The sequence below is a fragment of the Falco biarmicus genome, chromosome 9, assembly GCF_023638135.1.
Source record: "Falco biarmicus isolate bFalBia1 chromosome 9, bFalBia1.pri, whole genome shotgun sequence".
Lineage (NCBI taxonomy): Eukaryota > Metazoa > Chordata > Aves > Falconiformes > Falconidae > Falco > Falco biarmicus.
The window spans coordinates 9,494,665-9,509,843 of NC_079296.1; the positions used below are offsets into that span (position 1 = coordinate 9,494,665).

Consider the following 15,179-nt stretch of genomic DNA (forward strand, 5'->3'; position numbering starts at 1 on the left):
TCAGCCCCAGGGGTGACCGTGCGAGGTGCCCGTGCTCCGGGGGGATGCTGGTGTGCAGGGATGCTCAGCAAGCCCGGGGCTGCCCGCTCGTTACGGAACGAGGTGGTTGGTGGCTGGCTGACAGTCACTTTGACGTACCAGCCGTGTTTCAGTCGGTGCTTTCTCAACCAGCCCTCACCTGCTGGGCAGGATTTGTGCCCCTCAGCTGTTGTGTTGTTACCTATCTCCCCAAACCCCAGCCGATGCTGCCATCAGGACCCCCCCTGTGGCTATGGCTTGAGCAGAAAGGGGCGGTGGGGGAGCCACAGTAGCTCAGCTTGACAGTGGAAGCTTTGTAACACCATGAATTGATGTATGCTGTCCACAAGAACTGGAAAAGTATTCAGAATCTACTTTTTTAATTATTTTTTCCACTCCTCCCCCTTCCAGAACACTTTTGCCTGTAAAGAGGCAGGGCTTATGGGTTTGGTTGCTTGAGTCTGTTGTGTGGGTTTAATTTTTTTTTTTTTTTCAAACTATTATTTATTTATTTATTTAAATAGGTAATGGGAACACCTTACGTGACCAGACTGTTCTCCATACTGGGCTCTCTGGCCCCCAGAGCATGCTGGGCACGTTGTGCTTACATTCTGTATGCAGGGAGCATCAATGTGCAGTACGACCCGCAGCTTCATTCCATCAATTTGTTCAGGTTTCTTTGAGGTTTGGTGTTTCTGTGGTTGATGATAATTCAGATATTGTTTCCGGACAGTACGGATGTGTCCCAGTTAAACACTAAGGGGTGTTCCTGTTTCCGTGGGGTTTGTTCTGTTAAAAGCTGGGTGGTGAAGCAGATCCTTGGTACCTGGTGGCGATAACTCCGCATGAACCTGCTCTCATCTTGAGGCAGGTAGAAATGTAAAACATGATCTGAGCGTTGAGGAGGGAACAGCAAGGTCCTGCAGAGCGTGGTGGACCAGAGGCTACATCACTGCTCCCTTGTTGCGTTTGCTCATGTGCTTCGGTGTGGGAGCCGTTTCTTTGAACCTTGGTCTCTGGGTCTCCAAAGAAAGAGGATGTAGGATATGAAACTTCCAAAAAGCAGGGACAGAATTTTCCACTTCTGTACTGGAGTGAGATGAAATCAGGTAAGTTTTACTGCTGTGCAAAGTAAAAAAAAATAAAATAAAATAACCACGCCGATGACTTCTGGTCAATGTTTGTGCTGTCTGGTTTTATTACTGATATTTTTTCCACTTAATACTGGTAGAGCTGAGAGCATGTCTTATCAAAAATCTTTTTTGCAGTATTCAGATTTTTAAAAAGTATTTGCCTAACTGTTTTTTTGTTCTTTTATCTAAACGATACCACATGGCTGTGTGAATTGTGATTGTATGTGGGAGCCCTCTGATCATATATAATTTCAGACTGAAGTAGAGGTGGATTCACATCCAGCATATGTGTCTCTCTCCTTCCTTTCTGCCCTTTAAATATAAGCGTTCTTTTCATTTCTAAAAATGTGTAATGTATTAGAAAGCTCACTGAAATATCTTTACTAATAATTTATTGGAGCTTTTAATTGTAGTTCTGCCTGAATTTCCCTTCCTCGCACCCAGATTGGATTTCGATGCTGTTTAATGTGGTGCCTGGTGGGTACAACCTGGTATTTTTTGTTGGGTGAGATCTGACACTAGGACGTCAGACTTATTTATCAGTTCTGTGTCTTTGATGCATAATTTTGTAGGCTTTTATTAGGCTAAATATAAATTCTCTTTTGATGAAGTCCAGGCAAATATGTTTGCCGTGCTAAAATTTTTCTGCGGTGCATGTTGTACTGGATGTATCTTCCTGTAGTGTTTTTTCCCAGGTGAGGTGGATTTACAACCATTTCTAAGCATCCAGGTCACTCCTTGACCTTGGGGCCTCTGGTTCCTCTAGGCAACTTTTTGACCACGTTTTATTAGGCTTAGAACGAGGATATCTGTATTCCCACTCCCGCATATCTTATGAAATGGATGTTATGTGGAAAAAAAATTACCAAAGTGAGTATCATGCACATTCTTGGAAAGAAGGGAAGAGTTCTCTCTCTCACGTGTGATGCTTGTCTCCCTTACTGGGGCAGGATTTGATCTGGGAAGCCTTGCTGAAGGGCTGTCTCAACCCTTTTCTTGAGGGCCTTTTGTTTTTGAAAGATAAAATGAACTAGACCTCTGATATTTGCCAGCATTTTCCCCCCCCTCCCGCTTCTCTTTCATGGAATTGTAGTTCTGTACTGAAAAACAGATCGCCCTGGAGTACCCATTTAGATGTTCCATGAGGTTTCCCCAGGAATCATGATGCTCAGTGCCCAGGGGTAAGGCTGCTGCCAGGCACTTTTCTTACCTGAAGTGCATAACAGCTGGGATTCGGAATCCCAAGGAGTTTGCTAAAAGAAAAATCCCCCAGGGGCTGTGAAAAGTCACCACCTCTGGCTTGAGAAATTCATGAGCTGCAAATTGCTGGAGGCTTGGAGAGTGTAATTAAGTTTTCCTTGCTGTCATCCTCTCCACCAGCAATCTGCTGTTGGTCGCAGTCAGAGAGACACTGTTGGGCTTAGATAAATATTTAATGTTACCTCGTATCACCTCTCCTACGCTTTTAACTTGGAGCCGTTCACCCCGTGTCTAATCCTGCTGGAGGAGAGCAGTCCCTGGAAGGTGCTGGGGGGTGCAGGGGTGTTCTAAGGGGGCCGCCTGCACCTGTAAATTGCATGCGGGGCTGATGTCAGGTGCAGAGAGAGCATCACTAGGTGATGATGTGTAACTAAAACGCACACTGAGGATGCACTAACACATCATCTCGGACGCTCCTGCCTGCTGGTGTGGCTGTTGGAGGGGTATGTATTGGAGAATTACTTTTTTTTTTTTTCCTTTGTTGCTCTCGGCAGTTTCATTTAAATAACACTTTTGGTCATTCTGTTTTATGAGAACGCATATGTTGATGTTCTTGATCACATTAATGGAAGGTTATTTAACGGTTGGTTAATTGGGAGCTTGCTAGGAATTGAAAGTGTAGAGCAGATGGTGGTTATTTCTGAAACAAAATGGAGTTGGGTTGGTTGGAAGCATCACCGTGTTCTGTGCTGGGGACGAACAAGGGTCTGGCTGGCTTTGTGCCGTGCTGCCGGTGTGTGGAGGGGATGCGGGGCAGACCCCACCCGAGCTGGCACCACTCCGTGTGCGTCCATACACGTGTGTTGTGTCATGTGAACTGCCCCTTTTCCAAACACAGAGGTGAGGCGAACGGGCATGGTGTCTGAAGCCACCTGTCTCTCCGAGGCTCTTCTGATGCTCAATGGGGATGTGTTCTCCCAAGATACCTGTGGGCGAAGTAGCCATCACCTGGACCCATGTAAAGATGCTCAATGGGGATGTGTTCTCCCAAGGAGATATCTGTGGGCGAAGTAGCCATCACCTGGACCCATGTAAAGGTGCACCCCAGCTCTACAACGTCCACCTCTCACCTTGTGTAGAAGGTGTCCTGGCTGCCGGGGCCATGGGGTTTCATCATTTCGCCTTAGGACCAGGGCTTTGGTGCATCAGATCACTGTGTGTGCTCCGGGCTCCTTTGCCGATGTGCTGGGGTCTCGGTGACCGGGTGCAGGGAGGTGACAGGCAGGCGCGGAGGTGGAGCATGTTGTTCCCTTTTCGGCGTTAGTCTCTTACCCGACGTTCTTATTGCACTTCTCAGCTCATTGTGCATTCCTGGCCGTTCGTCTTTGCCTGCTAAACTTCTGCCGCTGCCATAAAGCTTTGTAAGTCACATACCCAGGAAGAATATTTGGTCTACATATCATTTCTGTTTTGCTGACAACTTTGGCACGTTAATGAACATGAACGATAACTCTGCTGTTGAATGCTTTGTCCAAATTGACCTGCCCTCTCTGCCTTGCTGCCTTCGTCTGCAATGTCACCAGGAGTTCTTCTGGGAACCCCTTCCTCATCCAGACCAGCTGTTTGTGAGGCTGGATGGTGGATCGGACCGAAGAACCTACCAGTGGTACAGACCGTGTGGTAGGAAGCCCCGCAAGCGTCAGGGCCGTGTTCTGCAGGTGGTCGGGCGAGCACAGGGGCAGCAGCACAGGTGCAGGGCTGAAGGGCACGTTAAACCCGTTGAAATGCTTCTAAACCAATTCCATCTCCTTGGGACTTGTTGCTTTTGTAGGAACCGACTACCATAAGCTTTACTAGAGGATAAGGAAATGAAATTCTGCCCTCAAGACAGCCTCCAAGTCAGCCTCCTGTTGGTGCTTCCTTACCAGCTTTTACTTTTTGGTCTCCACATAGGGGCTATTTTTGTCCATTTTTGTTTGTTCTTCCATCATCATCAGCATGACAAAGAGCAGGCATTATTGGGGTGTTTGAAAATACAAGGTGAAAACTCATACTTCTGAGGTTTTATCCAAGTCTAATGCTGCAGAATGTTGAACCTGAAGCCTTTGCAGGAGGACTTGAGCGCTGGAGGGGGAGCTGGCCCCGCAGGATGGCACAGGGTGGCCAGCTCCATGTGCTGCATTTGGGGGTTTTGCTTTTTGAGTGTGTAAGTGTGAAATTGCGACCTTTTACCATGTTGTTCATTCGTGGTTCCTTGATTTTTACGAAATGCATTAAACCATGCCGCTTTATTAGCGCCTTGAGAGACCTCATTTAATTAACTGTTTTGTTACTTCGTACATAGATTTCAGTTATTTTGTTAATGGAACAATGAAGGATTACACAACGAAAACATTAATACAAAGCGACTACACTTCCGTGGTTTGTAAATGTGAATTTCTCTTTTAATTAGAGACAGATAATACTTTTTTTAGGTGTGAGCTGAATCCCTTGCTTGCTTTGCTTTGGGTTTTTATGTATTTATCTGCAGTTCTGCATCCTTCATTGCACGTGGCAGGTATTGCTGCTGCTGAAATAGAATTGCTAATAAGAATAATGAAGCGCCTGCAAGAAACTTTTTGCACCAAAATTAGTCTCAGATATAATGTTATTGCCAGATATGTGTTTACGTACGCCTGTCTCTGCAGTGGAAGTGGTGTGAGTCAGCCTGTGCCCTACTGATCTGGGAGTCTCTTCTCTCGGGGTTGGTTGTGGTGTAGGTTCTTGTTGGCACATTGAATAAGAAGTCGTAGATAATAATGATATTATCATTCTAATAGAGCTATTATTATTATATAATGAGAGCTTCTAAAAGCTCTAACAGAGAACTTTAGGATTCATCTGGGGAGTTGGTTCAGTGCAGGATGAACAAATTATGTATTCCAGTAGGTTAGTGAAGTAGCTTATTTTTCTTTGAAACCAGATTCCTGGGCTTTCTGTGGTTGCAAAAGGTACGGGATGTTCTGGTGGTTGTGGTTGTGAAGATGCAGCTGTGGTGGAAGCTGACATCCTGTGTGACAGAGCAGTGCGATAAAAGAGAGCCTGTAGCTTGTGACTAATGCAGCAACAGAGCTCTGGGAATATGGAGAATGGGAAGATGTTAATTGTAGATAAGTGTGAAAATTTTTGTGAAGACTGTGCCAGCTCTTTTTTTCTTTGATCAATGCACCGATCCATTGTGATCTTCAAAGCAAATTCACAGAACTACGTTTGTTACAGCTACATTTCCTCAATGTGGTTTGTCAGGAGCTGAATAGCAGGCATTCATCTATGAAACTTCTTCTTCCAGGTCCTGCTCTGCTGCTCACCAGTGATAACATCAAACAGCGACTTGGTTCTGCTGCGCTGGATAGGTACCTACCCTCATTATTACTTAAAAAAAATGTGGAAAGATACTATGCTGGTCGTATAAAGTAATTGGGAGTAACATCCTGTGTTCTGACGTAGGTTGTGCTTTCTCATCCAGGTGTTTGGGACAACTTTTCAAGAGTATTCGGTTCCAATGTGGGTGGGATTTTTCCATAGTTACTTTCTCATTTGTGAAATTGGAAAAGCTGAGTTGCGCCGGGTGGGTATTGCGTGCTCGTTCCTAGGGATGACATGGAAGTCATACTGAAGTTAGGCATCGCTGCATCCTCTTTCCTTTGTGTGTATATCTAATGATATAAATAATGGAGAAATAAAGCAAGCACAAGCCTGGAAACGGGAGCAGATAAGGTTCTTAAACTGCATGAGCAAGAAATGCAGCTCCCTGATGCCCTTCAGATTGTTTTGGTCAACATGTAAGATTCTCTCTACTCTGTTAGGAGCTGTGATATAAAACCATTTGAATTTCTGTTTGGTTTTTTTTTTCTTTTCCATCCCCAGTATCCATGAATACCGACTAACTAGCTGGCTGGGACAGCAGGAGGATATTCACCGCATTGTGCTGTACCAGGCGGACAGCACCCTGACTCCCTGGACTCAGCGCTGCATCCGACAGGCTGACTGCATCTTGATCGTTGGGCTGGGAGACCAAGAGCCTACTGTTGGAGAGGTGTGGAAATCACTCCTTCCCTGCCTGCAGTGTTAACGGTCCAGGTCAAAGAAGGGCTTTTCATACTTGGGGATTTTCCTGGGCTTAATACCTAGGAAATACAGAAATACAAACTATTCCTGAGAAATGTGTCTTAGAAATAGAAAAAGAATTGAATGAGAAGCCTCTGCAATGGCAGGTTTTGTCTAGAAGTATTTCCAGCTATGTTCTTTTCCTCTAAAGAGTCATTTTGGCTAATGGTAAACCAAAAGTCAAATTGCTTTGAAGCTTTGCCTTTCTGCTGAGGATATCTTTGCAGGAGCTGCAGATAGAGAAAGAAATTCTTTTCTGCCTGGCTGGAATTTATGGTGTGTGCATAGGAAAAAATAGGTATCAATTGCCTTGTATGATTAATTGAATATATTTTATTACAGAGTGTAAGCTCAATTTTTTTCCCCTTTCTATGTATTTTTAATTTTTATATTTTATTACCAAAGTTTGATCAGGCACAGAAATTCTGTAAGAAATTTAAAGATGAGGTCACAAGTGGGTTTTTTTAGGATTGTGAATGGCTTGGTCTGGCTTCCGAAGAGCCTGGGGCTGGTATCACCTGCAGCGTTCTGGTGTGTCACTTTGTGCTGGTTCCTCATGACGGTGTGTGGGAGGCAGGAAGCACCGTGACAGCAAGTCGCCGTCAGTTGCTGAAAACAAGAAAAGTATAAAAAACCCCATAAAACCAAGGAATGCAAGGAGGAAAAAAGTGGTGTGATTGGGGGTGGAAGAACAAAACGTGCTGAAGGGTTGTAGGCTTAAGTATGACTTGGGAAGCTATATCGCTTTGCGTGAACAGTGTGTCTGTGCTGTATCTTTAATGGTTGATGTGTTAGGTACAAAGCATTCAATTTTCAGCGTTCAGGTTTGAATCCTTGATTTTAGAGCTCTGTGTGCCATATAAGCCCTCAACTAACAATGTAGTTGTCCAAATAAATCTTGTTTGAGGGTTCTTAGTGTGCGTAGCTGTCTGCAGATTCAGATAGGAATGGAGGTCAGACATATATCTCTCTGTGCTTATATAAATATGTAAGTTTAAAACATGTGTATTTCACAATATAGTATTCTGTTAAACTGGTGCTGGAGCAGTAAATACCTGACGGCCCTGTTCCTTTGATGTGTCTAACATGCTGTAGCTGGAGAGGATGCTGGAGAACACTGCAGTCCGAGCCCAGAAGCAACTCGTCCTGCTCCATAAGGAGGATGGACCTCTCCCTTCCCGAACTGTGGAATGGCTGAACATGCGGAGCTGGTGTTCTGCTCATCTTCATCTCCACTGTCCACGCAGGGTCTTTTCCAAAAGAAGCCTGCCCAAGCTGGTAAGAGATTCCTGCTTTGGTGGCTGGTCTCTTAGCTGTGATACTTGTAATCTGTCTGTCAAAGGTGGTCTGAGGTAAGGATGCTCCATGATACTCTGATGCGCAGCTGGCTGTTACACCGGCAGTGTTCTCTTTGAATCTGTTTGGCCCCAGTTTACTGTAGGAAGCAGAGGGTTAAGGGGCTGATGTCGTCTTTATGGATGCGTGCCTGGCTTTTTGGTTAACCAAAGTCAGTAAATACTAAGTGAAGGTCATATGGATAGGTGTGTGTGTGCAGTGGTGTCCTGCTCATCGGGGGGGATTGCTGTGCTTTCAAAAACCGTGCTAAAGGTCTAGCGGAGGCAGGCTTGTGATGCTCCCCACTAACCGCAAATCCTTGTCAAGACAGAGAAATAGCTCCAAAGAAAACACTGTGCTGTCGCAGCACTCTCAAAACTAGCCGGCTGCAACAAGGCTTTTACCACCCCATCCCAGGTCGCTTCCATAAACAGTTCCCACACCTGGCCCCAGCACGGCCACCAATCCCCCACAAGGTTTCAACAGTTCATCTACTGTCAGTGCTGTTTCTTCATCCTCTTCAGGCCAGCCCACCCTGCTTCTTGCCTCTGCTGCACCCTTCTCCTTGTCTCTCCTACATCCCAGGCACGCTCTCTCCTCCCTCTGCTTCTTCCAGGTCTCTCTTCTTCTGGTCCTCTCTTCATATCCCCCTTAGAGCTATTTAACTCCTTAGCAGGAACCAGCCACAGCTGCACCTTATCCACACCAGCCAACCCACTGCCCCTGAAGCCAGCCCACAGCTGCACATGATCAGTGTTAATTAGCCTGCCTTCATTCCTCCACACCATGCTACAGTGAAATTCTCCCAGCTTCTATAGTAACAGGAGAGATGCATGTGGTCACTAGGACTGTTGGATAGTTCATTAACCCTCTTTCCATTTGAAGAACAGCCGTCCACCCGCTTTCTAACAGCATGTTGTTGGCTGCTGGTGTAGACTCTGCCCTGCCTTTAGAATGAGCATCTTGTGCCTCTCCTCTGCAGATCGAGATGTACGAACGCGTATTCCAGAAACCACCGGACCGTCACTCCGACTTCTCTCGCCTGGCTCGTGTTCTGACTGGAAACGCCATTGCGCTGGTGCTCGGGGGCGGAGGAGCGAGGTAGGTGGCCGCTCGCGGGCACGCTGGTGTGTGAGTGCTGGATCCTGGAGCACCGCTGGCACCGGGCTCCGGCAGGTTCTCCAGGATAACGCGCATCCGGCAACATCAGCGCTGTTCCGTATTTGGGCGAGACGGTGAGGAGTCGCTTGTGTTACACACACTTAACCTGCTCTGTGGATTTGTGCCTGGGTTTCTGCGGAAGGAACATGAGTCTTTGTGACCTCTTGAGACCTCTCATAAGTTGGGCTTAATACAAAGAGATGACCAGGTCACTAAATATGACGCTTCTTTTGTTCTTGGCCTGCACTATGGATTTATTTTCCCCTATGGATTCTTATATTGGAAAATGGCTCATAATATTTCAAAGGTCTCCAAAGCTCTTCGAAGTTTGAGCAGTAAGAAGAATTATGTCCTCTAATGGGGGAATGTTCTCCTCTTTATAGTCGCCCAAAGCCCCATCTACCTGTACACTTCTGACAGCCTCACTTTACAGAAAGATTGCATTTTTGCAGACATGAGGGCAGGGTGTGTGCTGAACACTCCATTAGCATTCCATCTGAATTCCTGTTGAGCTTTGGAAATAAATTATTACTGATATTTTCTTGGGAATCCCTTTTTATTTGAGAGTTTTATCTTGAGACAGGATTTAGTAGCCCTTTGTTGTCTTCGTCACTGCGTTCTTGAAGCCCTTCTTTAAAACAGCGCTTTGAAATACTGCTCTCAAAAATAAAAAAAATACAATTTGCACATAGTCTGTCTAAGTCCATAGAAATACCACGGTTTTGGCACTGGGCTGGTGCGTGCTTTGGTGGGGCGTGTTCACTACGGTAAAGGTTAGGGCGCCTTTGTGACAGCCTGCTCTGGTTAGTCACTCGATGCTGAGCCAGCCAGCGCCGTGGCTGTTGCTCTGAGTGCCTGCAAGGATGCCTTCATCCTCCTTGCTTTCACAGTTCCCTCACCTAAGATGATTTCAGTATTTCATTTTGATAAGCACTATCTTGTGGAGCCCCAAAGTAAAGCAGAGGAGGGGAGCTGCTGCTTCACCTGGGTATTTCAGGCTTCTAATCGACTGATGCAAAGCGTTCATGGTTGGGGTTTTTTTGGTTGGTGGTTGGTTTTTTTTCTTTTTGTTACAAGCTATCTGGTATCTCTGTCTCTGCTGAAGCCTGTGTCATGCTAAAATACATGCGCTTCCATATTTCTGGCAGCACATTTTGCTCGTTCCTGCCTTCCTTCCTGTAAACACTGCTGTAATTTTTGCCAAACTATTCATTTTTTTTTTTTTTTTGTTCTACTACTTAATTTGCAAGCTACCACCTGCTGGTTTCCAAGAGCAGAGGTAAGAAAGAGCAGGATTATGGAGTCTGCGTGTTGGTCCTGCGTTGTCCTCTGCAAATCCAAACCACTGCACTGCTGCTGTGTTGGCTTTAGGATTTCTGGATGTGTGCCCCCATGCAGCAATGTGACCGTGTGCCGTTAGCCATGAATTTGCTCATTTCTGGAGGTGTGCAATGTGGAGGACTTGAAGAGGATTAAATGTTCTCACTCAGAACAGAGAAATATGATAATTTCTTCTTTCTCTGAAACCCTCTTTGTGTCATGGACTAAAATTCTTTTTCTGGGGGTTCAGGCTGGCACATGGATGGTGGGAACGTTGTGTTTTGGCACATGGATGGTGGGAACGTTGTGTTTTCAGTGGAAAGGTACCAGATGCTGTTTCTGTATTGGAATTGTCACTGACGTTGTGGCTAGATGGAAGATTTGGGTTTCTTAAAAGTTTGCTTTCAAAGTGAGAATATAATTAAGACTCTGCAGGAAGGACAAAGTTACTCTGAACTCTGGAAAAATCTGCCTTGGGAAGGTCAAAGGAAACTCTTAGGTCCCCATCTGTAATCACAAGGGATCTTCAAGAAATTATGTACTAAGTACTTAACTTTTTTTTTTTTTTTTTTTTTTTTAATCTACTAGGTAATAAAAGCCCATTCTGGCTAAAAATATCTTGATGGGTTGCTGTGTGGTCTCGTGATAATTAGTGTAGCCTTTGGGTCACTTACTACATGAAGTAACCTCCTTATTCTACCAGGATGAATCACACTGGTCACAGAACCCAGCAAGCGCTCATGGTGATGGGGTGCTGGCTGCTGGTTATTCCTGTTAAAGGTCTTGTGATCTGTGACTCCATAATATCAATTATTTGGTTGTTATTTTGGGAATGTTTGTCTGGCTTTGCAGTGACAGTCGGTTTGGGAAGATTTACCGGAGCAGCTTCCTAGTAATTATCTTTGTGGTTTGTCATGACAAAAGGCTCAGAGGAACTAAAGGTTTTCTTTCACTTGTGAGTATAAAAATAAAATGAATCGAAGTGATACGGTTCTAAAATTACAACGTTTTGCTTTTGTTAAATGCTAACTTAATTTCAGTTGGAAACGTCATGGAATTTGAGGGAAGGGAAGGGGATATGAGCTTAGAAAAATAATACCTTTGAAATGTAGTTGCAAGAGTAATGATACATCAAACCCTGCAACAAAGGCATAAAGCCTCCCATAAATCATTCTCGTGACCTTTAGCCATCCCACGTACTGCCCACCCTTTCTTTGGTTTTCTGTAGTTGTCTTAGCAAAGCTGTTGGAAAACTAAAATTTGTGGGGAGTAAATAATACAGAAGTATCTGGGAATCCCTAGGGCTTTGGGGGGGGGGGGGGGGGGGAAGGTCGTGCTATTTCAGAAGACTGACTTAGACTGACTTAGGCAAAGTTGTGATGTCAAGCTTTGGAATGTCATTATTCCAGGGGTGAATTTGGTCCAAGGTGCCTATTCCACATAGGCATAATGGGGAAATACAAAGCATCATTAAAGTGTTAGACCTGTTCCCGTCTGGCTGTTCAATACGGAGCTGTACTTGCAGTAACGCACACGATGCAAATCCATGATGTGCGTGAGATACGCTTGTTGAGGAGGAAAGAGCTGCTGTTAAGTTACTTGCCTGCCTCAGAGGTACTTACGATAAGGCACGATGATCACCGCACGTTCCTGCTGGGAAGGAGCGCTCGTGGTGCCGGAGCCCTTTACCAGGCAGTGCCCGTGGCATCTGCGTGTCCCTGCTCATGGCACGCTGCGCATCCCTGCTTGCCGTTTCAGGCAGAGCATTTAAGCCTTCCCTGCAGAGCTGCTGTTGAAAAATATTTGTAGATCTATCATCAGGGCATCTTTTCATTGCTCCTTTTTCCATTTTAGTTTTCCCCTCAAACTTATTATTTCACCTTAGGTCTCGATAAGATTTTTTCCACGGAGCTTTCTTGCTGACTCCAAGGATTTTACTCACTCACATGCCTGCTCATTTTGGGCAGTTGGCTTGTTCCGTCAGCTTGTTCTTTCTGCCTTTTCTTTAGTTTCAGCTCTGGCCCTCTGAAAATGGAGGATAAAAGCAGCAGCGCAGAAGCAGGATGTGCCTTTCTTGTTATGGACACACTTGTGCCTGATGAACCCGCTTGCTGCCTTGCCCAGCTGCTCTCCTGGGGGCTGTGCCCCAGGCAGGATGCTCCCGGTCCGTGCTGTTAGAGAAGGCAAAACCTGCAGGTCCATCCACCACCTGGCTGCTTACTGGTGGCTGCGCTGAGCCCGACTTGGATCTCTGTGCTCCTTAAAGCCTGGCTTTGTCTCTTGATTCAGTGGCTTTACCCCGCGATGAAAAGGCTAGGAGAGTCCCTGGGAGGTGGATCTTACAGTTCTCCTCTCAGGGGATCACGTTTGCCTTCTGCACTCTGTGTTTGAGTTCAAGAGCCCTGATTACACGAGGAATAAAACAAGGAGGATTTGCCATTGCTGCGTCCGTTACATTTGGCTGCAACTCTGCTTCATTCGGGCAAGTTTGAGTAAAAAATCTGCCTGTCGGTTTTGCTTACCTTCTCTGCCTCTGGACGCTGACCCCTTGGCACTGCTGTTCATCCAGAAGGCTCAAAGACAGAATTTGTTTGTGCTTAGTCTGCACTGAGACAAAGACTTGCAGCTGATGAGCGATCCCTGGCGTAGTCAGGTTGGGTAAAACTGCATCCTGTGGTCGGAAGGAGCCAGGGGATGGACAGGTCAGATCGTCCCGTATACATGGGTCAAGCAAGAAGAAAGTGGGGCATGCCCACACCTGCCTGGGGACGAGGTGGGTGCACCGTGCATCTCCCAGTGCAGGTACAAGGAACTTCTGTTTGAAGGCTGGGTCCGATGTGGCAGCATGCCGAGAGGTTTCCCAGCTCTCACTGTGCCCCTGCTTCTTTCTGAGCAATCACGGTACAAAAGGATTGATGAAGAACTCCCAACATAACGTAAGGAAAATCTTGAAACAGTCATTTTGAGAACTTTACCAGATCGTATTCCTTTTCTGAATGTTGATGCCTGCTTTTAGCATACCAGTTTGGCTAGGAGGCAAGGAGCTCTTATGTGTGAACCAACCCTGTGGTGCTTCCCCTGCTCAGTCTTGTTTACAAAGGAATTTAATTTGGGTGATGATGACCTGGCCTATCCATCTAAAACACTTGACATGGTTGGGTGGTTTTTTTATTTATTGTTTTTACAGTAAATGCTGTGCTGTAAGATACCGTATTCCTATGAAAGTGTCTTTGCGTGTTGCTGTCCCCTGGGTCAGGGAGCCTTCGGGGACCCCCTGACTGCCTTGAGCAGAAGGGACGTGTTGCTGATGTTCCACGACCTGTAATGCCGCACTTCAATTACGTTCCCACCAATTAATTGGTACCAGAATTGCCATGAGTGCAGAGGATGAATTGGCAGCATGCTTGTGTGAGGAGTCAGAAATGATTAATAAACCTGCAAGTACGTTTTGGGGTTTGTTTTGTTTTTCTCACTGGTTTGTTATTCGAACTTGGAGAGGAGCCTTCAAATGTAGAAAAACCTGGTGGTCCCATCCGAGGTGACAGCACACTGTTTCTTCATTCTGTTATTTTCTCATGATAATTGAGAACAGGAGGTGTTTTGTGGTTACACTGTTACTTAGTTGCTTCATAGTATTAAGTAGGAAGCTCGACGCTTCCTACTTTATTGGATTTTGCCATCTTAACTCTGAGAAACTCACTTCATTGCGTGTTACGAGTCTTCAGTGTTTGGCAAGAGGATCACTGCAGGCAACAGATATGCTGCTTTCACCTCCCATGGAATTCTCATCAGCTTTTTGTCTGAGAGAAGCTATGAAGTCCCTGTTTTCTTTCCCTTGCTTGAATTGGTTAAGGAAAAGTTGACAAGCTGCCAAAATTAGTAAAGACACAAATACTCGGCAACGTAACTTGGTAATGCAACAGTTGTGGGGCAGTGAGCTGCCAGGAAAGGATGTTAGAAATAAAACCTCTTCTTCGGGGGGGCTGTTGTTAGTTCTGGCAAAGACCAAGGTCAGATGGCAGCGCAGGAAGGTCTGCTCCTCCAGGAGGAGAGCGCTGGGAGCTGGTGCTGTGCGAGTTCCCTAGCGGTGAGGTCCCTTCTGGATTGCCATCCTTTGCTCCATGGTCCCCGAAAGCAGAGTGAAGCATCTGTTCCCTGGAAACAGGGAAGACTGCATAGAAAACGTTGAAGCTAGGTGAGCCCTCTAGGGTGTAGTAAAAGTAACTGGAAGCATGAGGGGAGTTGCTTTTTTAAACTATTAAACTTGACCACAGCCACCCAGACAACGTGCTGTTAAAAGAATGTTGGGGGGTGGGGGGAGAGGGAAGGAAATTTGCTGCGTGGATTCAGCAGCTACCTCCAGAGGCATGCTCTGAAAATACTGTGGTAAGAGCACAGAGTAGTTTGGGTTTTTTTCCCCATGGGATCCTAAATATACTCAATATAGAGATTATAGAAGGGATGAAAGAAAATCCCTTGGGAATTTCCTGGACTCTTGATGTTTGTCACGTAAGTTGGAGCACGGTAAATGTTTTCCATCTGCTTTTCTGGGTTCAAAGCTTTACATAGACTGAGTGTGAGGGGCACACTGAGGTGCGAGGGAGGGGGCTCTGTGGGGCCCAGACGTGTTGGTGCTATGAGTTCCTTGTAGCTGGAGCGTAAAAGTAATGCTCATCTTGAGAACTTGCTTAATAACGTTTTCTCTATGCTTCCATTGCTATCTAGATCGTATATAATCTCTGTATCCCTTTTCCACCTGGCCATGTCTCTGTTAGGCTGTAAGTCTCCGTTTTCCCTTTCGACACATCCAAGCCCTAAGGTTACCCAGTTTCTTCACACCCTCTTCATTCCCCCGTCATCCCTGCT

At 45.8% G+C, this 15,179-nt stretch overlaps 1 protein-coding gene across 5 annotated transcripts in view; it reads left to right on the top strand.

Annotated features, from left to right (window-relative positions):
* The window catches only part of PNPLA7 (patatin like phospholipase domain containing 7), a 125,492-nt gene that overhangs the window by 66,731 nt on the left and 43,582 nt on the right, over nucleotides 1-15,179 (top strand). For all 5 annotated transcript variants that reach the window (XM_056352666.1, XM_056352662.1, XM_056352665.1 and 2 more), the window contains exons 23-26: nucleotides 5,680-5,743; nucleotides 6,258-6,426; nucleotides 7,593-7,775; nucleotides 8,815-8,933. In XM_056352666.1, the coding sequence (XP_056208641.1) occupies nucleotides 5,680-5,743; nucleotides 6,258-6,426; nucleotides 7,593-7,775; nucleotides 8,815-8,933 (535 nt within the window). The remainder of the gene's footprint in view (nucleotides 1-5,679; nucleotides 5,744-6,257; nucleotides 6,427-7,592; nucleotides 7,776-8,814; nucleotides 8,934-15,179) is intronic.